The 27,550-nt window shown below is 45.3% G+C and overlaps 1 protein-coding gene across 6 annotated transcripts in view; it reads left to right on the top strand.

Moving 5' to 3' along the window:
• Positions 1–27,550, top strand: part of LOC110513868 (ELKS/Rab6-interacting/CAST family member 1) — a 541,524-nt gene that overhangs the window by 152,063 nt on the left and 361,911 nt on the right. For all 6 annotated transcript variants that reach the window (XR_016490094.1, XR_016490093.1, XM_090213395.1 and 3 more), the window contains 2 exons: positions 13,636–13,773; positions 19,312–19,452. Coding sequence is in view for 4 of the 6 variants with exons in the window: in XM_090213395.1 (XP_090069521.1) it covers positions 13,636–13,773; positions 19,312–19,452 (279 nt within the window). In the remaining 2 variants the exon portion in view is untranslated. The remainder of the gene's footprint in view (positions 1–13,635; positions 13,774–19,311; positions 19,453–27,550) is intronic.

Below are 27,550 nucleotides of genomic sequence, written 5' to 3'. Positions count from 1 at the left end.
AACATCATTCTTTGGGGATGCTTTTCTGCAAAGGGGACAGGACGACTGCACCGTATTGAGGGGAGGATGGATGAGGCCATGTATCGCGAGATCTTGGCCAACAACCTCCTTCCTCAGTAAGAGCATTGAAGATGGGTCGTGGCTGGGTCTTCCAGCATGACAACGACCCGAAACACACAGCCAGGGCAACTAAGGAAAGGCTCCGTAAGAAGCATCTCAAGGTCCTGGAGTGGCCTAGCCAGTCTCCAGACCTGAACCCAATAGAAAATCTTTGGAGGGAGCTGAAAGTCCATATTGCCCAGCGACAGCCCCGAAACCTGAAGGATCTGGAGGTCTGTATGGAGGAGTGGGCCAAAATCCCTGCTGCAGTGGGTGCAAACCTGGTCAAGAACTACAGGAAATGTATGATCTCTGTAATTGCAAACAAAGGTTTCTGTACCAAATATTAAGTTCTGCTTTTCTGATGTATCAAATACTTATGTCATGCAATAAAATGCAAATTAATTACTTAAAAATCGTATAATCATGTGATTTTCTGGATTTTTGTTTTAGATTCCGTCTCTCACAGTTGAAGTGTACCTATGATAGAAATTACAGACCTCTACATGCTTTGTAAGTAGGAAAACCTGCAAAATCGGCAGTGTATCAAATACTTGTTCTCCCCACTGTATATGTAGCTAGAGACAGTTAGACCCAGAGATAGAGACAGTTAGACCCAGAGAGAGAGACAGTTAGACCCAGAGAGAGAGACAGTTAGACCCAGAGAGAAGGACCGTTAGATCCAGAGAGAGAGACAGTTAGACCCAGAGAGAGAGATTCAGCCCCCTTAAGTTAATACTTTGTAGCGCCACCTTTTGCTGCGATTACAGCTGTATGTCGCTTGGGGTATGTCTCTATCAGTTTTGCACATCGAGAGACTAAATTTTTTTCCCATTCCTCCTTGCAAAACAGCTCGAGCTCAGTGAGGTTGGATGGAGAGCATTTGTGAACAGCAGTTTTCAGTTCTTTCCACAGATTCTCGATTGGATTCAGGTCTGGACTTTGACTTGGCCATTCTAACACCTGGATATGTTTATTTTTGAACCATTCCAATGTAGATTTTGCTTTATGTTTTGGATCATTGTCTTGTTGGAAGACAAATCTCCGTCCCAGTCTCAGGTCTTTTGCAGACTCCATCAGGTTTTCTTCCAGAATGGTCCTGTATTTGGCTCCATCCATCTTCCCATCAATTTTAACCATCTTCCCTGTCCCTGCTGAAGAAAAGCAGGCCCAAACCATGATGCTGCCACCACCATGTTTGACAGTGGGCATGGTGTGTTCAGGGTGATGAGCTGTGTTGCTTTTACGCCAAACATAACGTTTTGCATTGTTGCCAAAAAGTTCAATTTTGGTTTCATCTGACCAGAGCACCTTCTTCCACATGTTTGGTGTGTCTCCCAGGTGGCTTGTGGCAAACTTTAAACGACACTTTTTATGGATATCTTTAAGAATTGGCTTTCTTCTTGCCACTCTTCCATAAAGGCCAGATTTGTGCAATATACGACTGATTGTTGTCCTATGGACAGAGTCTCCCACCTCAGCTGTAGATCTCTGCAGTTCATCCAGAGTGATCATTGGCCTCTTGGCTGCATCTCTGGTCAGTCTTCTCCTTGTATGAGCTGAAAGTTTAGAGGGACGGCCAGGTCTTGGTAGATTTGCAGTGGTCTGATACTCCTTCCATTTCAATATTATAGCTTGCACAGTGCTCCTTGGGATGTTTAAAGCTTGGGAAATCTTTTTGTATCCAAATCCGGCTTTAAACTTCTTCATAACAGTATCTCGGACCTGCCTGGTGTGTTCCTTGTTCTTCATGATGCTCTCTGCGCTTTTAACGGACCTCTGAGACTATCACAGTGCAGGTGCATTTATACGGAGACTTGATTACACACAGGTGGATTGTATTTATCATCATTAGTCATTTAGGTCAACATTGGATCATTCAGAGATCCTCACTGAACTTCTGGAGAGAGTTTGCTGCACTGAAAGTAAAGGGGCTGAATGATTTTGCACTCCCAATTTTTCAGTTTTTGATTTGTTAAAAAAGTTTGAAATATCCAATAAATGTCGTTCCACTTCATGATTGTGTCCCACTTGTTGTTGATTCTTCACAAAAAAATAAAGTTTTATATCTTTATGTTTGAGGCCTGAAATGTGGCAAAAGGTCGCAAAGTTCAAGGGGGCCGAATACTTTCGCAAGGCACTGTAAAAACAAAGACAATTGTGCCGTCTGGTTTGCTTAACGTTAATTTAAGGAATTTTAAATTATTTATGTTTTCACTTTTGATACTTAAGTATATTTAAAACCATGTACTTTTAGACTTTTACTCAAGTAGGATTTTACTGGGTATATTTCACTTTTACTCAAGTAGGATTTTACTGGGTGACTTTCACTTAGACTCAAGTAGGATTTTACTGGGTGACTTTCACTTTTACACAAGTAGGATTTTACTGGGTGACTTTCACTTTTACTCGAGTCATGTTCTATGAAGGAATCATTACTGCATATTACTGCATATTAGTGCACATGGAACACTGCTGGGATCTTTTATTTCAGCTGGTGAAACATGGGAGCAACACGTCACGCTGTATGTTATTCAGTGTAGATACTCTACACACTGCAGACCACAGAGAGTTGGACAGGAAGGTCTCAGACAACATCCTGTTGGTAAAGGGACGGTTATTTGGGGAAGAGCAACACAGAGTCATTTTGTGAAGTGGTCATTGATTAGCAGAAGTGACTTTAGTGACGTTGTCTGTAGCTGTCTGATGCAGAATGGATGGACCATGTTGGAGACGGCTGCTGTGTGTTGAGCGGCAGGACCGGAACCGGAACTAACTAGAGAGATACAACTCCTTCCTAAAATATCCAGGATTAAAATGTCTCTGTGTGTGTGTGTGTCTCGGTGTGTGTGTGTGTCTCAGTGTGTGTGTCTCGGTGTCTATGTGTGTGTGTGTCTCGGTGTCTCTGTGTGTGTGTGTCTCGGTGTGTGTCTCTCGGGGTTGGTCTCGGTGTCTGTCTCGGAGTCTGTGTGTGTCTCGGTGTCTGTGTTTGTCTCGGTGTCTGGTGTGTGCGTCTCGGTGTTTGTGTCTTGTGTGTGTCTCGTGTCTGGTGTGTGTGTCTGGTGTGTGTGTGTGTCTTGTTGTACGTGTCTGGTGTGTGTGTGTGTGTGTGTGTGTGTGTGTGTGTGTGTGTTATCCAGGGCCCTAATGAGACAGTGTTACACCACAGCCAGTCTGAAGAAGCGCAGTCTGGATCAAAGGAACAGTCTCTCTGAATGTCAAGTGTGTTGGAGGGTTCAGACAAGTCTGCACATGAGGGTGTGTGTGTGTGTGTGTGTGTTTGGCTGCTTTCTACTGTCCCTCCATACATTTCAAGGTGTCTATTTCTATGTCTGTGTACATATTGGTGTGTGTTTTGTGTCCTGACTTCTGGCAGGTTGTCAATCAGGCTGTCAGGTAGACTGGGGATTAATGAGCCATTGGACATAGTGTAGGTCTCTGGGCAGACTCAATCCACCATGTGCATGAAAACGACTTGTCTTTCATTGAATGACAACAAAGACTTTACTGAAGAATCATTACTGAATAATCCCTACTGAAGAGTGTATAATCCCCACTGAAGAGTGTATAATCCCTATTGAAGAGTGTATAATCTCTATTGAAGAGTGTATAATCCCTACTGAAGAGTGTATAATCCCTACTGAAGAATCACTACTGAATAATCCCTATTGAAGAGTGTATAATCCCTATTGAATAATCACTACTGAAGAATCATTACTGAATAATCCCTACTGAAGAGTGTATAATCCCTACTGAAGAGTATATAATCCCTACTGAAGAATCCCTACTGAAGAATCCCTACTGAAGAATCACTACTGAAGAATCACTACTGAAGAATCACTACTGAAGAATCCCTACTGAAGAATCCCTACTGAAGGATCCCTACTGAAGAATCACTACTGAAGAATCCCTACTGAAGAATCCCTACTGAAGAATCCCTACTGAAGAATCCCTACTGAAGAATCACTACTGAAGAATCCCTACTGAAGAATCCCTACTGAAGGATCCCTACTGAAGAATCACTACTGAAGAATCCCTACTGAAGAATCACTACTGAAGGATCCCTACTGAAGAATCACTACTGAAGAATCACTACTGAAGAATCACTACTGAAGAATCCCTACTGAAGAATCCCTACTGAAGAATCACTACTGAAGAATCCCTACTGAAGAATCCCTACTGAAGAATCACTACTGAAGAATCCCTACTGAAGAATCCCTACTGAAGGATCCCTACTGAAGAATCACTACTGAAGAATCACTACTGAAGAATCACTACTGAAAAATCACTACTGAAGAATCCCTACTGAAGAATCCCTACTGAAGAATCACTACTGAAGAATCACTACTGAAGAATCACTACTGAAGAATCACTACTGAAGAATCCCTACTGAAGAATCCCTACTGAAGGATCCCTACTGAAGAATCACTACTGAAGAATCACTACTGAAGAATCCCTACTGAAGAATCACTACTGAAGAATCACTACTGAAGAATCACTACTGAAGGATCCCTACTGAAGAATCACTACTGAAGAATCACTACTGAAGAATCACTACTGAAGGATCCCTACTGAAGAATCACTACTGAAGAATCACTACTGAAGAATCACTACTGAAGAATCACTACTGAAGAATCACTACTGAAGAATCACTACTGAAGAATCCCTACTGAAGAATCCCTACTGAAGAATCACTACTGAAGGATCCCTACTGAAGAATCACTACTGAAGAATCACTACTGAAGAATCCCTACTGAAGAATCACTACTGAAGAATCACTACTGAAGAATCACTACTGAAGAATCACTACTGAAGGATCCCTACTGAAGAATCACTACTGAATAATCACTACTGAAGAATCAATACTGAAGAATCACTACTGAAGAATCACTACTGAAGAATCACTACTGAAGAATCACTACTGAAGAATCACTACTGAAGAATCACTACTGAATGATCCCTACTGAAGGATCCCTACTGAAGAATCACTACTGAAGAATCACTACTGAATGATCCCTACTGAAGAATCACTACTGAAGGATCCCTACTGAAGAATCACTACTGAAGGATCCCTACTGAAGAATCACTACTGAATGATCCCTACTGAAGAATCACTACTGAAGAATCCCTACTGAAGAATCACTACTGAAGAATCCCTACTGAAGAATCACTACTGAAGAATCCCTACTGAAGAATCACTACTGAAGAATCACTACTGAAGAATCACTACTGAAGAATCACTACTGAAGAATCACTACTGAAGAATCACTACTGAAGGATCACTACTGAAGGATCCCTACTGAAGAATCACTACTGAAGAATCACTACTGAAGAATCCCTACTGAAGGATCCCTACTGAAGAATCACTACTGAAGGATCACTACTGAAGAATCCCTACTGAAGGATCCCTACTGAAGAATCACTACTGAAGAATCACTACTGAAGGATCACTACTGAAGAATCACTACTGAAGAATCCCTACTGAAGAATCCCTACTGAAGAATCACTACTGAAGGATCACTACTGAAGAATCCCTACTGAAGGATCCCTACTGAAGAATCACTACTGAAGAATCACTACTGAAGAATCACTACTGAAGAATCACTACTGAAGAATCCCTACTGAAGAATCACTACTGAAGAATCCCTATTGAAGAATCACTGACGAAGGGGCGTAGACTTCGGCTTGACTCAATAATTTTTTTTTGTGTCCCCGAACAACTGAAAAAACCCTTAGTGAAGTCCAGAAAGAATAACTTCTGAACTGTTACAGCTGGTTAAACCACACAGAGAGAGAGAGAGACAGAGAGAGAGAGAGAGAGAGATCAGTAGGGCATGAGTCAACCCTGTTTGAGACCAGATCAAACCAACAGTTTACAGTGTGAGAGCCCATTACTAAGACAGCCCTTTCCTTTTCTCAACTATGAAACTATTCACATTAAAACACCTCTGACTATCAGCATCACAGACCAAGGATCAATCCCAAATGGCACCCTATATCCTTTACTGTGGACTACTTTTGACCAGAACCCTATGGCACTTCAGTGCACTACATAGGGAATAGGGTGCCATTTGGGATGGAATTTAGGACATCTGTCTAAACATGTCTGAACATTATTTAAAACAATAAACCGGCCAAACTCTGGTTTTGTTTCTTCTTGGGAATCAGCTGTAGTAGTTTGAACTGCACCAGGGCAGAAAAATTCATTATCAAATTTCTTCTCACTTTTTTTCCACTCAACTTTTTTTCCGTTTGTTTTTCTTCTGCGAAACCTTTGTGCCAAAACATCCAGCGGTTTAATTACATTCATACTGTAAGTTGACACAATTGTATATTTTGTTACGATGACGACCATGAACTCTCGTTGTTGGCTACGTCGCAGGTTATTTTAGTTTGATTCGTTTTTTGAGGGGAAGTTTAGAAGAAAAAAACATGATTTTTAATTATTAAGATGAACAACAGCTAAAGATGATTCTGGACTGACAGAGAGGAGGATATGAGATAAAGACTGAGAAAGAGAGAGAGAGGAAGATAGAAGGAGATAAAGACTGAGAAAGAGAGGGAGAGGAGGATAAGAGATAAAGACTGAGAAAGAGAGAGAGAGGAAGATAGAAGGAGATAAAGACTGAGAAAGAGAGGGAGAGGAGGATAAGAGATAAAGACTGAGAAAGAGAGGGAGAGGAGGATAGAAGGAGATAAAGACTGAGAAAGAGAGGGAGAGGAGGATAGAAGGAGATAAAGACTGAGAAAGAGAGGGAGAGGAGGATAGAAGGAGATAAAGACTGAGAAAGAGAGAGAGAGGAGGATAGAAGGAGATAAAGACTGAGAAAGAGAGGGAGAGGAGGATAGAAGGAGATAAAGACTGAGAAAGAGAGGGAGAGGAGGATAGAAGGAGATAAAGACTGAGAAAGAGAGGGAGAGGAGGATAGATGGAGATAAAGACAGAGGGAGAGGAGTGTCGTGTCTTTGGCTATGCCGGATTAAGTGATATGACATGCTATTCTATAAAATAATTTATCCGTAATTAATATTACCTGATTGAGCTAATCATGTAAATGTAATTAACTAGAGAGTCGGGCACCACAAAATAATATTTATAGAGCTGTTATCTTCTGAATAAACTCTTAAAGACCTAGTAACATTTTACATCAATAGCAGTCAATATTAATCGTCACCTTAATTCAGTCTCATCTGAAAGTTGTAAATTCTTGGTTATCTTCACGAACCCTGGCTAACAAGTTGAATCAGCAATGCAAAATTGGGTTTAATTATTTATTTACTAAATACCTAACTAATCACACAGAATTACACATACACATAATTAATCAACTTGATTACAAATTACGTCATAAAGGAAAACGTCCCTAGTGGGCGAAACAGATATGACAGCTGGTTACACAAAAGAAAAGGGGCTGGGTTTGAGTGAAAGAGTGGGAAGACTGAGGAACAAAGGGTGAAGCTGTGCTATCGTAAATATAGTATCTTATGCATTCTAAATTACCGCCCATTTGGAAAAGGAAAATGCAATAAATATTTACTCTGAGCTGCGCTTCGGTAGGTTGGTGGTAGATGGAAGGCCGTGTTGCCAAACCGAGTCCTTTGAAGAATGTCTCTGATGGTCAATTGGATACGTTGTAGTAACGTCGTTGTGTGATAGACAGGATACTCTGTCTGTTCCTTCCTAACCCTCGTTTGCATCTGCTGTTGCTAACTCAACGGCTAGGAGGTATCACTTCTGTAGTGAAAGAGTTCGAAGTTCATACCATTCGCAACCAAAACTCACGCTGATATTGGCTTCGTTCTGTAGTTATTGTCTGAACCATTCTGACATCGGACCGTCGTCCTCACATCCTCGTCAAGGCTTTATATAGGAAGGGAGAGGAGGGCGTGTTCGAAAAGTTTTATAGCCCATGTCCCTTCGCAGGGGCGGGCCACTGATTGAGCAGAGCCCTAACCTTATGGAAACACAAATCTCACATTTTAGAAGCTAAAATCACATTTCACCCCATCACGAATAATTTCATATTCAAACGTTTATATTAAATAACAATTCCATGTGAATCCGATAACTCTGATGTGTAGACTTTCCACTGTAGAGTTTATGTCATCTTATCATTGATGAGAATGTCTCAGATGACAACTGAACTGACATCATATTCATTAAGTACCACCGCATATGTTCAACTGGTCGGATTACCAGAATATAGTTAATTTCCCCCCACCTTCCGATGTTCCCAGAATCTCTATGTTAACCAAGGGATTTTCAAATATCATATCAGTAGGGTAGAGAGAGGAAAAAGGGGGAAAGAGGTATTTATGACTGTCATAAACCTTCCCCCAGGCCAATGTCATGACAGGAGGATAGGAGATAAAGACTGAGAAAGAGAGGGAGAGGAGAATAGAAGGAGATACTGACTGAGAAAGAGGGGGAGAGGAGGATAGGTGATAAAGACTGAGAAAGAGAGGGAGATATCACTCTTCGTGGCTAGTCGTCGGTTCTGTAGACTAGGTCTCCCTTCCACTCCCTGTCTGAGTGGCTTTCCCAGACTCACACATACGGGTACATTAGTATCCCTAGCCACTTGATCCCTCCCCCTCAAATGGGTCCCTCTTCTAGATCTCAGAGATCTAAACAGTCTAACAGAGGATAAGATTGAGATATTACCATATTGTTTAAATCTTCATGAGCCATGCTGCGGGGTTAGGGGTACGGCGGGGTTAGAGTACGGCTGGGTTAGGGGTGCTGCGGGATTAGGGGTGCTGTGGGGTTAGGGATGCTGCGGGGTTAGGGGTGCTGCGGGGTTAGGGGTGCTGTGGGGTTAGGGATGCTGCGGGGTTAGGGATGCTGCGGGGTTAGGGATGCTGCGAGGTTAGGGGTGCTGCGGGGTTAGGGGTGCTGCGGGGTTAGGGGTGCTGCGGGGTTAGGGGTGCTGCAGGGTTAGGGATGCTGCGGGGTTAGGGGTGCTGCGGGGTTAGGGGTGCTGCGGGGTTAGGGGTGCTGCGGGGTTAGGGATGCTGCAGGGTTAGGGGTACTGCGGGTTTAGGGGTGCTATGGGGTTAGGGATGCTGCGGGTTAAGGGTACAGCGGGGTTAGGCGTATGGCGGGGTTAGGTGTGCTGCGGGGTTAGGTGTGCTGCGGGGTTAGTGGTGCTGCGGGGTTAGGGGTGCCGTGGGGTTAGGGGTGCTGCGGGGTTAGGGATGCTGCGGGGTTAGGGGTATGGCGGGGTTAGGTGTGCTGCAGGGTTAGGGGTGCTGCGGGGTTAGGGGTCCTGCGGGGTTAGGGGTGCTGCGGGGTTAGGGGTGCTGCGGGGTTAGGGGTGCTGCGGGGTTAGGGGTACGGCGGGGTTAGGTGTACTGCCGGGTTAGGGATGCTGCGGGGTTAGGGTACGGTGGGGTTAGGGATGCTGCGGAGTTAGGGGTGCTGCGGGGTTAGGGATGCTGCGGGGTTAGGGGTACGGCGGGGTTAGGTGTACTGCCGGGTTAGGGATGCTGCAGGGTTTAGGATACGGCGGGGTTAGGGATGCTGCGGGGTTAGGGATGCTGCGGGGTTAGGGGTACGGCGGGGTTAGGGATGCTGCAGGGTTAGGGGTGCTGCGGGGTTAGGGGTGCCGCGGGGTTAGGGGTGCTGCGGGGTTAAGGATGCTGCGGGGTTAAGGGTGCTGCGGGGTTAGGGGTGCTGCGGGGTTAGGGGTGCTGCCTGGTTAGGGATGCTGCGGGGTTAGGGGTGCTGCGGGGTTAGGGGTGCTGCGGGGTTAGGGGTGCTGCGGGGTTAGGGATGCTGCGGGGTTAGGGGTGCTGCGGGGTTAGGGGTGCTGCGGGGTTAGGGGTGCTGCGGGGTTAGGGGTGCTGCGGGGTTAGGGATGCTGCGGGGTTAAGGGTGCTGCGGGGTTAGGGGTGCTGCAGGGTTAGGGGTACGGCGGGGTTAGGGGTGCTGCGGGGTTAGGGATGCTGAGGGATTAGGGGTACGGCGGGGTTAGGGACGCTGAGGGGTTAGGGGTGCTGCGGGGTTAGGGGTACGGCGGGTTAGGGGTGCTGCGGGGTTAGGGGTGCTGCGGGGTTAGGGGTGCGGCAGGGTTAGGGGTACGGCGGGGTTAGGGGTGCTGCGGGGTTAGGGGTGCTGCAGGGTTAGCGGTATGTTGGGCTTAGGGGTGCTGCAGGGTTAGGGGTACGGCGGGGTTAGGGGTGCTGCAGGGTTAGGGGTACGGCGGGGTTAGGGGTGCTGCGGGGTTAGGGGTGCTGCGGGGTTAGGGGTGCTGCGAGGTTAGGGGTACGGCGGGGTTAGGGGTACGGCGGGGTTAGGGATGCTGAGGGGTTAGGGATGCTGCGGGGTTAGGGGTGCTGCGGGGTTAGGGATGCTGCGGGGTTAGGGGTACGGCGGGGTTAGGGATGCTGCGGGGTTAGGGGTGCTGCGGGGTTAGGGGTGCTGCGGGGTTAGGGGTGCTGCGGGGTTAAGGATGCTGCGGGGTTAAGGGTGCTGCGGGGTTAGGGGTGCTGCGGGGTTAGGGGTGCAGCGGGGTTAGGGGTGCTGCCTGGTTAGGGATGCTGCGGGGTTAGGGGTGCTGCGGGGTTAGGGGTGCTGCGGGGTTAGGGGTGCTGCGGGGTTAGGGATGCTGCGGGGTTAGGGGTGCTGCGGGGTTAGGGGTGCTGCGGGGTTAGGGGTGCTGCGGGGTTAGGGATGCTGCAGGGTTAAGGGTGCTGCGGGGTTAGGGGTGCTGCAGGGTTAGGGGTACGGCGGGGTTAGGGGTGCTGCGGGGTTAGGGATGCTGAGGGATTAGGGGTACGGCGGGGTTAGGGACGCTGAGGGGTTAGGGGTGCTGCGGGGTTAGGGGTACGGCGGGTTAGGGGTGCTGCGGGGTTAGGGGTGCTGCGTGGTTAGGGGTGCGGCGGGGTTAGGGGTACGGCGGGGTTAGGGGTGCTGCGGGGTTAGGGGTGCTGCAGGGTTAGCGGTATGTTGGGCTTAGGGGTGCTGCAGGGTTAGGGGTACGGCGGGGTTAGGGGTGCTGCAGGGTTAGGGGTAAGGCGGGGTTAGGGGTGCTGCGGGGTTAGGGGTGCTGCGAGGTTAGGGGTACGGCGGGGTTAGGGGTACGGCGGGGTTAAGGATGCTGAGGGGTTAGGGATGCTGCGGGGTTAGGGGTGCTGCGGGGTTAGGGATGCTGCGGGGTTAGGGATACGGTGGGGTTAGGGGTACGGCGGGGTTAGGGGCCTTCATACACCAGCCTTCTGATTGGATGAGACAGGGGACAGACAGCTCATTGCCATGGTCACCGACTTTGACCTGACTTTGACAGATAAGAAAAGAGATGAAGTCGTCAAACTGCCTCAGAGAAACAAAACACTTGAATAATGCATTTTATATTTGTGATTAACAGCAATTAACTATATTTATGGTGTGATTAGTTATATTTATGGTGTGATTAGTTTTGTACTTTGGTTCTCACCCCCTCAATCATTATTTCAACAGAGAGAGTCAGAGAGAGAGAGAATGGGAGAGAGAGACATAGAGAGAGAGAATGGGAGAGAGAGTCAGAGAGAGAGAGTCAGAGAGAGAGAGAGTCATAGAGAGAGAGTCATAGAGAGAGAGAATGGGAGAGAGTCATAGAGAGAGAGAATGGGAGAGAGAGAATTATAGAGAGAGAATGGGAGAGAGAGAATGATAGAGCGAGAATGGGAGAGCGAGAATGGGAGAGAGAGAATGGGAGAGGGAAAGAGAGGAGAGGGAGAGAGAGAATGGGAGAGAGAGAATGGGAGAGCGAGAATGGGAGAGAGAGAATGGGAGAGGGAAAGAGAGGGGAGGGAGAGAGAATGGGAGAGGGAAAGAGAGGGGAGGAGAGAGAATGGGAGAGGGAAAGAGAGGGGAGGAGAGAGAATGGGAGAGAGAGAATGGGAGAGGGAAAGAGAGGGGAGGGAGAGAGAGAATGGGAGAGAGAGAATGGGAGAGCGAGAATGGGAGAGAGAGAATGGGAGAGGGAAAGAGAGGGGAGGGAGAGAGAATGGGAGAGGGAAAGAGAGGGGAGGAGAGAGAGAATGGGAGAGGGAAAGAGAGGGGAGGAGAGAGAATGGGAGAGAGAGAATGGGAGAGAGAGAATGGGAGAGGGAAAGAGAGGGGAGGGAGAGAGAGAATGGGAGAGAGAGAATGGGAGAGCGAGAATGGGAGAGAGAGAATGGGAGAGGGAAAGAGAGGGGAGGAGAGAGAGAATGGGAGAGGGAAAGAGAGGGGAGGGAGAGCGAATGGGAGAGAGAGAATGGGAGAGGGAAAGAGAGGGGAGGGAGAGCGAATGGGAGAGAGAGAATGGGAGAGAATGAATGGGAGAGGGAAAGAGGGGGGGGGGGGGACATTCACATTTATACACAAGGTGATATATTGACACCAGTTTATGTCAAACGCGATAGACAGAATATTGCAGGTATTAATCAAATCAGTCTGTGTTTAATTAAATGTGAAATAGGAGAAAGAAACAGACAGTCTCTTCATTGAGCTGTCTCTGATGATGGATGTGTGTGTGTGTGTGTGTGTGTGTGTGTGTGTGTGTGTGTGTGTGTGAGAGCTCTCTTACATACCCATGCCATTTATCAACCTCTCAGCTCCAGGTACTGAAGCCACCTTTCACAGCCAGATAAGAAAAGTTGACAATACAAATTAAACACTGTTTTATTCACCCCTCATTTTTTTGTGGAAAGTGGAAATAATTTATCCGGTTTACTGTTAAACGTTGACAGTTTCCAGTAATATACATTCCCTTTGCAAAGCTATTCAGGAAACATCGCTCTGCGCTGGAAAATCTGAATGGCCACAGTGTGTGTTCTCTGGAAAAACTGTTGTGTTGTGTTCTTTCTGTTGTGTTGTGTTCTTTCTGTTGTGTTCTATTGTGTTGTGTTGTGTTCTATTGTGTTGTGTTGTGTTCTATTGTGTTGTGTTGTGTTCTATTGTGTTGTGTTGTGTTCTATTGTGTTGTGTTCTATTGTGTTGTGTTGTGTTCTATTGTGTTGTGTTGTGTTCTATTGTGTTGTGTTGTGTTCTATTGTGTTGTGTTGTGTTCTATTGTGTTGTGTTGTGTTCTGTCTGTTCTGTTTGTGTTGTGTTCTATTGTGTTGTGTTCTGTTCAGTTTGTTCGTTCTACATTGAACACATGCTTTTCTGTCTTTGTTTGTCGTGTGTGTGTGTGTGTGTGTGTGTGTGTGTGTGTGTGTGTGTGTGTGTGTGTGTGTCACTCAAGCAAGATCTTATGTGTGTGTTTTCTGCTGACTCACAATGCTCCCTCTCCGTCCCTCATCCATTCCCCCTCCCTTCCCTTCCCCCTCTCTCTCTCTCTCCCTCATCCATTCCCCCTCCCTTCCCTTCCCTCTCTCTCTCTCTCTCCCTCATCCATTCCCCCTCCCTCCCTCTCTCTCCTTCTTCCCCTCCCTCCCTCTCTCTCCTTCCTCCCCTCCTTCCTTTCCTCCCTCTCTCTTCTCCTCCCTCCCGTTTGCCTCCCCCCTCCCTTCACCCCCCCTCCTCCTTCCCTTCCTCTCTCCTTTCCTCTCTCTCCCTCTCTTCAGATTGAGAATCTACAGGAGCAGCTGAGAGACAAGGAGAAACAGATGAGTAGTCTGAAGGACAGAGTCAGGTCTCTCCAGACAGACACCTCCAACACTGACACAGCTCTCACCACCCTGGAGGAAGCACTGGCTGAGAAGGTATATATTATAGAAACACACACATGAGCTTTAGGGCTCCCGAGTGGCACAGCGGTCTAAGGCACTGCATCTCAGTGTTAGAGGCGTCACTACAGACACTGGTTTGATCTCCCGGGCTGTATCACAACCGGCCGTGATTGGGAGTCCCATAGGGTGGCGCACAATTGGCCCAGCTTCGTCCAGGTTAGGGAGGGTTTGGGCGGGATAGGCCGTCCAGGTTAGGGAGGGTTTGGCCGGGAAAGGCCGTCCAGGTAGGGAGGGTTTGCCCGGGATAGGCCGTCCAGGTTAGGGAGGGTTTGGCCGGGAAAGGCCGTCTAGGTAGGGAGGGGTTGGCCGTCATTGTAAAATTAGAATTTGTGAAATCTATGAAAATAAAAGCTGTGGTTTTGTTGTGAGAATGATGCTATAATACACAGCAGTACTACACTACTACACTACTACACTACACTACACTACTACACTACACAACTACGCTACCACACTACTACACTACTACACTACACTACTACACTACACTACACTACCACTCTAATACACTACTACACTACACTACTACGCTACCACACTACTACACTACACTACACTACTACATCACTACACTACACTACCACACTACTGCACTACCACAATACACTACTACACTACTACGCTACCACACTACTACACTACACTACTACAATACTACACTACCACACTACACTACTACACTACTACGCTACCACACTACTACACTACACTACTACACTACACTACACTACCACTCTAATACACTACTACACTACACTACTACGCTACCACACTACTACACTACACTACACTACTACATCACTACACTACACTACCACACTACTGCACTACCACAATACACTACTACACTACTACGCTACCACACTACTACACTACACTACTACAATACTACACTACCACACTACTACACTACCGCAATACACTACCACACTACTACACTACCACAATACACTACCACACTACTACACTACCACAATACACTACTACACTACTACGCTACCACACTACTACATTACACTACTACACTACACTACACTACCACTCTAATACACTACCACAATAACTACCACACTACTATACTACTACACTACTACACTACCACACTACTACACTACTATACTACTACACCACCACACTACTACACTACCACAATAACTACCACACTACTATACTACCACACTACTACACTACTATACTACTACACCACCACACTACTATACTACCACACTACTACACCACCACACTACTACACTACCACACCACCACACTACTACACCACCACACCACTACACTACTACACCACCACACTACTACACTACTATATCACCACACTACTATACTATTACACTACTACACTACCACACTACCACTACTACACTACTACACCACATGACTACACCACTACACTACTACACTACCACCCTACTACACTACCACTTCTACACTACTACACTACTACACTACTACACCACTACTACACTACTACACCACTACTACACTACTACACTACACTACACTACTACACTACACTACTACACTACCACCCTACTACACTACCACTTCTACACTACTACACTACTACACTACTACACCACTACTACACTACTACACCACTACTACACTACTACACTACACTACACTACTACACTACTACTACACTACTACACTACTATACCACTACTACACTACACTACTACACTACTACACCACTACTACACTACTACACTACTACACTACTACACTACTACACTACACTACACTACTACACTACACTACTACACTACTACTCTACTACACTACTACACTACTACACTACTATACCACTACTACACTACACTACTACACTACACTACTACACTACCACCCTACTACACTACCACTTCTACACTACTACACTACTACACTACTACACCACTACTACACTACTACACCACTACTACACTACTACACCACTACTACACTACTACACTACACTACACTACTACACTACTACTACACTACTACACTACTATACCACTACTACACTACACTACTACACTACTACACCACTACTACACTACTACACTACTACACTACACTACACTACTACACTACACTACTACACTACTACACTACTACACTACTACACTACTACACTACACTACACTACTACACTACACTACTACACTACTACACTACTACACTACTACACTACTATACCACTACTACACTACACTACACTACTACACTACTACACTACACTACTACACTACACTACACTACTACACTACACTAATACACTACCACTTCTACACTACTACACCACACTACTACACTACACTACACTACTACACCACTACTACACTACTACACTACACTACTATACCACTACTACACTACTACTACACTACTACACTACTACACTACTACACTACTACACTACTACACTACACTACTACACTACACTACACTACTACACTACACTAATACACCACTACTACACTACTACACTACTACACTACTATACCACTACTACACTACACTACACTACTACACTACTACACTACACTACTACACTACACTACACTACTACACTACTACACTACTACACTACTATACCACTACTACACTACACTACACTACTACACTACTACACTACACTACTACACTACACTACACTACTACACTACACTAATACACCACTACTACACTACTACACTACTACACTACTATACCACTACTACACTACACTACACTACTACACTACTACACTACACTACTACACTACACTACACTACTACACTACACTAATACACTACCACTTCTACACTACTACACCACTACTACACTACACTACACTACTACACCACTACTACACTACTACACCACTACTACACTACTACACCACACTACTACACTACACTACTACACCACTACTACACTACTACACTACTACTACACTACTACACTACTATACCACTACTACACTACACTACTACACTACTACACCACTTCTACACTACTACACTACTACACTACTACACTACTACACTACACTACTACACTACACTACTACACTACACTACACTACTACACTACTACACCACTACTACACTACTACACTACACTACCACCACAGGTTGTGAAACAATATCTCTCTTTCAAATGTCTCCCTTTTCTCTCTCTACTCCTCCCCTTTCTCTCTACTTTCTCCATCTCTACTTTCTCCATCTCCCTCCCCCTTTTCTCTCTCTACCCCTCCCCTCTCTCTCCCTCTTTTCTCCGGACACGTCAGGTGGTTCTCTTTCCCTCTCCCTCTCCTCTCTCTCCCTCTCCTCTCTTTCCCTCTCCCTCTCTTTCCCTCTCTTCTCTTTCCCTCTCTTCTCTTTCCCTCTCCCTCTCTTTCCCTCTCTTCTCTTTCCCTCTCCTCTCTTTCCCTCTCCCTCTCTTTCCCTCTCTTCTCTTTCCCTCTCCTCTCTCTCCCTCTCCTCTTGTTCCCTCTCCTCTCTTTCCCTCTCCCTCTCCCTTCCTGACCCACTCTTTCTCTTCCTCTCTCTCCTCCTCTCTACCTCTCTATCCCTCTCACCCTGTCTCTCCCTCTCTCCTCTCCTCTCACCCTTTCTCTCACCCTCTCTCTCTCATCTCCATCTCCATCTCTCTCTCCCTCTCTCTCTCTCTCTCTCTCTCTCTCTCTCTCTCTCTCCTCTCTCTCTCTCTCTCTCTCTCTCTCTCTCTCTCTCTCTCTCTCTCCTCTCCTCTCCTCTCCTCTCCTCTCCTCTCCTCTCCTCTCCTCTCCTCTCCTCTCCTCTCCTCTCCTCTCCTCTCTCCCCTATCTCTCTCCCTCTCCCCTCTCTCTCTTCCTCACCCACTCTCTCTCTTCCATGCAGAGCGAGGTTGAGGTTGACACACAAACACACAGGTGTGAGATGAACAGAGCCAACCGTTGGTCTTCCAGTACGTGGTGTGTGTTGTTCTGACTGGCTGTGAAGGTTGAACACTCTGTCAGACACTGTTCTAGTTGTGATATAAGGAGTGTGAGCTACACTATTAAATGTTACTGAGCTTGTGATTTAATCAGTGTAGTAAGTTCGAGCGCCTGTTAAACTTTGATGGACTGTGTGTGAGGCGATGAATGAGGAAAAACATACTTATTATTCAACCTAAAGTGGTTATTATTAGTTTAATATGATGTAATAATAGCCATTAAATTATAGTAATTTCCACTAGATTATTTTCCAGGCCAGTTGTAATGGCCCTCAAAACAACATTCAGACCCCGTTGTCAATAGAAACCAATAGAAGATGAACTCTTAGGCAGGGCGGCCCACCTAGTGCCCGATGGGACAAGAACATCCCGGTCAGCCAAACCCTCCCCTAACCCGGACAACGGTGGGCTAAACCCTCCCCTAACCCGGACAACGCTGGGCTAAACCCTCCCCTAACCCGGATGACGCTGGGCTAAACCCTCCCCTAACCCGGATGACGCTGGGCTAAACCCTCCCCTAACCCGGACGACGCTGGGCTAAACCCTCCCCTAACCCGGACAACGGTGGGCTAAACCCTCCCCTAACCCGGACAACGCTGGGCTAAACCCTCCCCTAACCCGGACAACGCTGGGCTAAACCCTCCCCTAACCCGGACAACGCTGGGCTAAACCCTCCCCTAACCTGGACGACGCTGGGCTAAACCCTCCCCTAACCCGGACGACGCTGGGCTAAACCCTCCCCTAACCTGGACAACGCTGGGCTAAACCCTCCCCTAACCCGGACAACGGTGGGCTAAACCCTCCCCTAACCTGGACGACGCTGGGCTAAACCCTCCCCTAACCCGGACGACGCTGGGCTAAACCCTCCCCTAACCCGGACGATGCTGGGCTAAACCCTCCCCTAACCCGGACAACGGTGGGCTAAACCCTCCCCTAACCTGGACGACGCTGGGCTAAACCCTCCCCTAACCCGGACGATGCTGGGCCAATCCCTCCCCTAACCTGGATGACGCTGGGCTAAACCCTCCCCTAACCCGGACGATGCTGGGCTAAACCCTCCCCTAACCCGGACGACGCTGGGCTAAACCCTCCCCTAACCCGGACGATGCTGGGCTACACCCTCCCCTAACCCGGACGACGCTGGGCTAAACCCTCCCCTAACCCGGACGATGCTGGGCTAAACCCTCCCCTAACCCGGACAACGCTGGGCTAAACCCTCCCCTAACCCGGATGACGCTGGGCTAAACCCTCCCCTAACCCGGATGACGCTGGGCTAAACCCTCCCGTAACCCGGACGACGCTGGGCCAATTGTGCGCCGCCCCATGGGTCTCCCGGTCGCGGCCGGTTGTGACAGAGCCTGGACTCTAACCCAGGATCTCTAGTAGCAGAGCTATCACTGTGATGCAGTGTCTTAAACCACCGCGCCACTCGGGAGGCCCTGACCTCTATCTACCCATTCCTCTACAGGTGAGTAGAGGAATATATGTGACTGTCCCCTATATGTGACTGTCCCCATGTGTGAATTAATCCTCTGACCCTCTCTGTAGGAGCGTATCATTGAGCGTCTGAAGGAGCAGAGAGACAGAGACGACAGAGAGAAGACAGAAGACATCGAGTCCAACAAGAAAGAACTGAAGGAGCTCAGAGAGAAACTCAGTTTACTGCAGGGAGACCTGTCTGACCGAGAGGTGAGCTACAATGAGCAGACAGGCACCGCACTCAGTCTACTGCAGGGAGACCTGTCTGACCAATAGGTGAGCTACAATGACCAGACAGGCACCACTCTCAGTCTACTGCAGGGAGACCTGTCTGACCAATAGGTGAGCTACAATGACCAGACAGGCACCCCACTCAGTCTACTGCAGGGAGACCTGTCTGACCAATAGGTGAGCTACAATGACCAGACAGGCACCACACTCTGTCTACTGCAGGGAGACCTGTCTGATCGAGAGGTGAGCTACAATGACCAGACAGGCACCACACTCTGTCTACTGCAGGGAGACCTATCTGACCAATAGGTGAGCTACAATGACCAGACAGGCACCACACTCAGTCTACTGCAGGGAGACCTGTCTGACCAATAGGTGAGCTACAATGACCAGACAGGCACCCCACTCAGTCTACTGCAGGGAGACCTGTCTGACCAATAGGTGAGCTACAATGACCAGACAGGCACCACACTCAGTCTACTGCAGGGAGACTTGTCTGACCAATAGGTGAGCTACAATGACCAGACAGGCACCACACTCTGTCTACTGCAGGGAGACCTATCTGACCAATAGGTGAGCTACAATGACCAGACAGGCACCACACTCAGTCTACTGCAGGGAGACCTGTCTGACCAATAGGTGAGCTACTTTGACCACACAGGGATAACACAATGACCATACAATCATCGAACCAAGACCATATTCTGACCCCACGATGACCCCACCCAAGCTGCCTGACCTGCAAGGTCACCTTAAATTCCAGCCAGTCATTTTTCTTGAGAAATAGTCCACAGAGTATTAGATTGGATGAGTCACAGACTCCTTGAATGACAGACAGACAGACAGTCCCGCACAAACATCAGCAATTGACTCTCTCTCTGCCTATTGATTGACTGGCTACTGCCCTGTCCTGAGAGTGGCAGGCAGACAGAGCAGAGGAGAATATTAAACCATGGGCCTATGTGACTGTCTGGCAGAGACAAGGCATTCGTCTGAGGAAAGACCAGGAGCTGTCAGCCAGTCAGTCAGCCATGGACCACTGCTGATGTTCTCAGTCTGCTGTGTGTCTCAGAGACACTCTGAATGAATGGACAGAATGATAAAAGGAGGAGGGGATGGACCTGGGACTTGACTCAGGGGTGGGGTGAGGTCTGTGGGCATTGCATTTGCGTGTGTGTGTGTGTGTGTGTGTGTGTGTGGTGTGTGACAACAAGATAAAGGGTTCCTCTGTTGATAGCCTACCTCAAAATGTTATATTTTTCTCTTGGGGCCCCCCCTCTCTTAGACGACCCCTAGTTCCACAGAAAACAGGCCCAACATTGACATGGACATTCAGTACAGATGATTGTCACTTGGACACGTGCAGGTACACACACAGGAGAGCTGTAAAAATCCTGTCACATATTCTACTACATAATGGCAGAATAGGTTTGTTGTTGCTGTTATTCCTATACTGTGTGAGCCTCGGTATTCCTCTAGGCTGTCTGTCTGCTCCTAATACAGCTTCAACACATCAGACAATACAATACCCAACCACCAAGCCACTTCCCTTCTCCAGCTACCAACACACTATAACATCCAGCTACCAACACACTATAACATCCAGCTACCAACACACTATAACATCCAGCTACCAACACACTATAACACCCAACCACCAAGCCACTTCCCTTCTCCAGCTGTACCAACATACTATAACATCCAGCTACCAACACACTATAACATCCAGCTACCAACATACTATTACATCCAGCTACCAACACACTATAACATCCAGCTACCAACATACTTTAACATCCAGCTACCAACATACTATAACATCCAGCTACCAACATACTATAACATCCAGCTACCAACATACTATAACATCCAGCTACCAACACACTATAACATCCAGCTACCAACATACTATAACGTCCAGCTACCAACACACTACAACATCCAGCTGTATCAACACACTATAACATCCAGCTACCAACATACTATAACATCCAGCTACCAACATACTATAACATCCAGCTACCAACACACTATAACATCCAGCTACCAACATACTATAACATCCAGCTACCAACATACTATAACATCCAGCTACCAACATACTATAACATCCAGCTACCAACACACTATAACATCCAGCTACCAACATACTATAACATCCAGCTACCAACATACTATAACATCCAGCTACCAACATACTATAACATCCAGCTACCAACACACTATAACATCCAGCTACAAACATACTATAACATCCAGCTGTACCAACATACTATAACATCCAGCTACCAACACACTATAACATCCAGCTACCAACATACTATAACATCCAGCTACCAACATACTATAACATCCAGCTACCAACATACTATAACATCCAGCTACCAACATACTATAACATCCAGCTACCAACACACTATAACATCCAGCTACCAACATACTATAACATCCAGCTACCAACATACTATAACATCCAGCTACCAACACACTATAACATCCAGCTACCAACACACTATAACATCCAGCTGTATCAACATACTATAACATCCAGCTACCAACATACTATAACATCCAGCTACCAACACACTATAACATCCAGCTGTATCAACACACTATAACATCCAGCTACCAACACACTATAACATCCAGCTACCAACATACTATAACATCCAGCTGTATCAACATACTATAACATCCAGCTGTATCAACACACTATAACATCCAGCTACCAACATACTATAACATCCAGCTACCAACATACTATAACATCCAGCTGTACCAACATACTATAACATCCAGCTGTACCAACATACTATAACATCCAGCTGTACCAACATACTATAACATCCATCTACCAACATACTATAACATCCAGCTACCAACATACTATAACATCCAGCTACCAACATACTATAACATCCAGCTACCAACATACTATAACATCCAGCTACCAACATACTATAACATCCAGCTACCAACATACTATAACATCCAGCTGTACCAACATACTATAACATCCAGCTGTACCAACATACTATAACATCCATCTACCAACATACTATAACATCCAGCTACCAACATACTATAACATCCAGCTACCAACATACTATAACATCCAGCTACCAACATACTATAACATCCAGCTACCAATAAACTATAACATCCAGCTACCAACACACTATAACATCCAGCTACCAACACACTATAACATCCAGCTACCAACACACTATAACATCCAGCTACCAACATACTATAACATCCAGCTACCAACACACTATAACATCCAGCTACCAACATACTATAACATCCAGCTACCAACATACTATAACATCCAGCTACCAACATACTATAACATCCAGCTACCAACATACTATAACATCCAGCTACCAACATACTATAACATCCAGCTACCAACATACTATAACATCCAGCTACCAACATACTATAACATCCAGCTACCAACATACTATAACATCCAGCTACCAACATACTATAACATCCAGCTACCAACATACTATAACATCCAGCTACCAATAAACTATAACATCCAGCTACCAACATACTATAACATCCAGCTACCAACATACTATAACATCCAGCTACCAACACACTATAACATCCAGCTACCAACACACTATAACATCCAGCTACCAACATACTATAACATCCAGCTACCAATAAACTATAACATCCAGCTACCAATAAACTATAACATCCAGCTACCAACATACTATAACATCCAGCTACCAATAAACTATAACATCCAGCTACAAACATACTATAACATCCAGCTACCAACACACTATAACATCCAGCTACCAACATACTATAACATCCAGCTACCAACATACTATAACATCCAGCTACCAACATACTATAACATCCAGCTGTACCAACATACTATAACATCCAGCTGTACCAACATACTATAACATCCATCTACCAACATACTATAACATCCAGCTACCAACATACTATAACATCCAGCTACCAACATACTATAACATCCAGCTACCAACATACTATAACATCCAGCTACCAACACACTATAACATCCAGCTACCAACACACTATAACATCCAGCTACCAACATACTATAACATCCAGCTACCAACACACTATAACATCCAGCTACCAACACACTATAACATCCAGCTACCAACATACTATAACATCCAACTGTACCAACACACTATAACATCCAGCTACCAACATACTATAACATCCAGCTACCAACATACTATAACATCCAGCTACCAACATACTATAACATCCAGCTACCAACATACTATAACATCCAGCTGTACCAACATACTATAACATCCAGCTACCAACATACTATAACATCCAGCTACCAACATACTATAACATCCAGCTGTACCAACATACTATAACATCCAGCTGTACCAACATACTATAACATCCAGCTACCAACATACTATAACATCCAGCTACCAACATACTATAACATCCAGCTACCAACACACTATAACATCCAGCTACCAACATACTATAACATCCAGCTACCAACATACTATAACATCCAGCTACCAACATACTATAACATCCAGCTACCAACATACTACAACATCCAGCTACCAACACACTATAACATTCAGCTGTACCAACATACTATAACATCCAGCTACCAACATACTATAACATCCAGCTACCAACACACTATAACATCCAGCTGTACCAACATACTATAACATCCAGCTACCAACACACTATAACATCCAGCTACCAACATACTATAACATCCAGCTACCAACATACTATAACATCCAGCTACCAACACACTATAACATCCAGCTACCAACATACTATAACATCCAGCTGTACCAACATACTATAACATCCAGCTACCAACATACTATAACATCCAGCTACCAACACACTATAACATCCAGCTGTATCAACATACTATAACATCCAGCTACCAACACACTATAACATCCAGCTACCAACACACTATAACATCCAGCTGTACCAACATACTATAACATCCAGCTGTACCAACACACTATAACATCCAGCTGTATCAACATACTATAACATCCAGCTACCAACATACTATAACATCCAGCTACCAACATACTATAACATCCAGCTACCAACACACTATAACATCCAGCTACCAACACACTATAACATCCAGCTACCAACACACTATAACATCCAGCTACCAACATACTATAACATCCAACTGTACCAACACACTATAACATCCAGCTACCAACATACTATAACATCCAGCTACCAACACACTATAACATCCAGCTACCAACATACTATAACATCCAGCTACCAACATACTATAACATCCAGCTATCAACACACTATAACATCCAGCTACCAACATACTATAACATCCAGCTACCAACATACTATAACATCCAGCTACCAACATACTATAACATCCAGCTACCAACATACTATAACATCCAGCTACCAACATACTACAACATCCAGCTACCAACACACTATAACATCCAGCTGTACCAACATACTATAACATCCAGCTACCAACATACTATAACATCCAGCTACCAACACACTATAACATCCAGCTGTACCAACATACTATAACATCCAGCTACCAACACACTATAACATCCAGCTACCAACATACTATAACATCCAGCTACCAACATACTATAACATCCAGCTACCAACACACTATAACATCCAGCTACCAACATACTATAACATCCAGCTGTACCAACATACTATAACATCCAGCTACCAACATACTATAACATCCAGCTACCAACACACTATAACATCCAGCTGTATCAACATACTATAACATCCAGCTACCAACACACTATAACATCCAGCTACCAACACACTATAACATCCAGCTGTACCAACATACTATAACATCCAGCTGTACCAACACACTATAACATCCAGCTGTATCAACATACTATAACATCCAGCTACCAACATACTATAACATCCAGCTACCAACATACTATAACATCCAGCTACCAACACACTATAACATCCAGCTACCAACACACTATAACATCCAGCTACCAACACACTATAACATCCAGCTACCAACATACTATAACATCCAACTGTACCAACACACTATAACATCCAGCTACCAACATACTATAACATCCAGCTACCAACACACTATAACATCCAGCTACCAACATACTATAACATCCAGCTACCAACATACTATAACATCCAGCTATCAACACACTATAACATCCAGCTACCAACATACTATAACATCCAGCTACCAACATACTATAACATCCAGCTACCAACACACTATAACATCCAGCTACCAACATACTATAACATCCAGCTACCAACACACTATAACATCCAGCTACCAACACACTATAACATCCAGCTGTATCAACACACTATAACATCCAGCTACCAACACACTATAACATCCAGCTACCAACACACTATAACATCCAGCTACCAACATACTATAACATCCAGCTACCAACATACTATAACATCCAGCTACCAACACACTATAACATCCAGCTGTACCAACATACTATAACATCCAGCTGTATCAACACACTATAACATCCAGCTGTACCAACATACTATAACATCCAGCTACCAACACACTATAACATCCAGCTACCAACATACTATAACATCTAGCTACCAACATACTATAACATCCAGCTACCAACATACTATAACATCCAGCTATCAACATACTATAACATCCAGCTACCAACATACTGTAACATCCAGCTACCAACATACTATAACATCCAGCTACCAACATACTATAACATCCAGCTACCAACATACTATAACATCCAGCTATCAACACACTATAACATCCAGCTACCAACATACTATAACATCCAGCTGTACCAACGTACTATAACATCCAGCTACCAACATACTATAACATCCAGCTACCAACATACTATAACATCCAGCTACCAACACACTATAACATCCAGCTACCAACATACTATAACATCCAGCTGTACCAACATACTATAACATCCAGCTACCAACACACTATAACATCCAGCTACCAACATACTATAACATCCAGCTACCAACATACTATAACATCCAGCTACCAACATACTATAACATCCAGCTGTATCAACACACTATAACATCCAGCTACCAACATACTATAACATCCAGCTACCAACATACTATAACATCCAGCTACCAACATACTATAACATCCAGCTACCAACATACTATAACATCCAGCTACCAACATACTATAACATCCAGCTGTATCAACACACTATAACATCCAGCTACCAACACACTATAACATCCAGCTACCAACATACTATAACATCCAGCTACCAACACACTATAACATCCAGCTGTATCAACACACTATAACATCCAGCTACCAACATACTATAACATCCAGCTACCAACACACTATAACATCCAGCTGTATCAACACACTATAACATCCAGCTACCAACATACTATAACATCCAGCTGTACCAACATACTATAACATCCAGCTACCAACACACTATAACATCCAGCTACCAACATACTATAACATCCAGCTACCAACACACTATAACATCCAGCTACCAACACACTATAACATCCAGCTACCAACATACTATAACATCCAGCTGTATCAACACACTATAACATCCAGCTACCAACATACTATAACATCCAGCTACCAACATACTATAACATCCAGCTACCAACATACTATAACATCCAGCTACCAACATACTATAACATCCAGCTACCAACATACTATAACATCCAGCTACCAACATACTATAACATCCAGCTGTATCAACATACTATAACATCCAGCTACCAACATACTATAACATCCAGCTACCAACACACTATAACATCCAGCTACCAACACACTATAACATCCAGCTACCAACACACTATAACATCCAGCTACCAACATACTATAACATCCAGCTACCAACACACTATAACATCCAGCTGTACCAACACACTATAACATCCAGCTACCAACATACTATAACATCCAGCTACCAACATACTATAACATCCAGCTACCAACACACTATAACATCCAGCTACCAACATACTA

The sequence above is a fragment of the Oncorhynchus mykiss genome, chromosome 21 (assembly GCF_057628025.1).
Source record: "Oncorhynchus mykiss isolate SJ-2025 chromosome 21, ASM5762802v1, whole genome shotgun sequence".
Lineage (NCBI taxonomy): Eukaryota > Metazoa > Chordata > Actinopteri > Salmoniformes > Salmonidae > Oncorhynchus > Oncorhynchus mykiss.
Note: the sequence above shows the minus strand (reverse complement) of the source record. Positions and strands in the feature narration are given on the sequence as shown.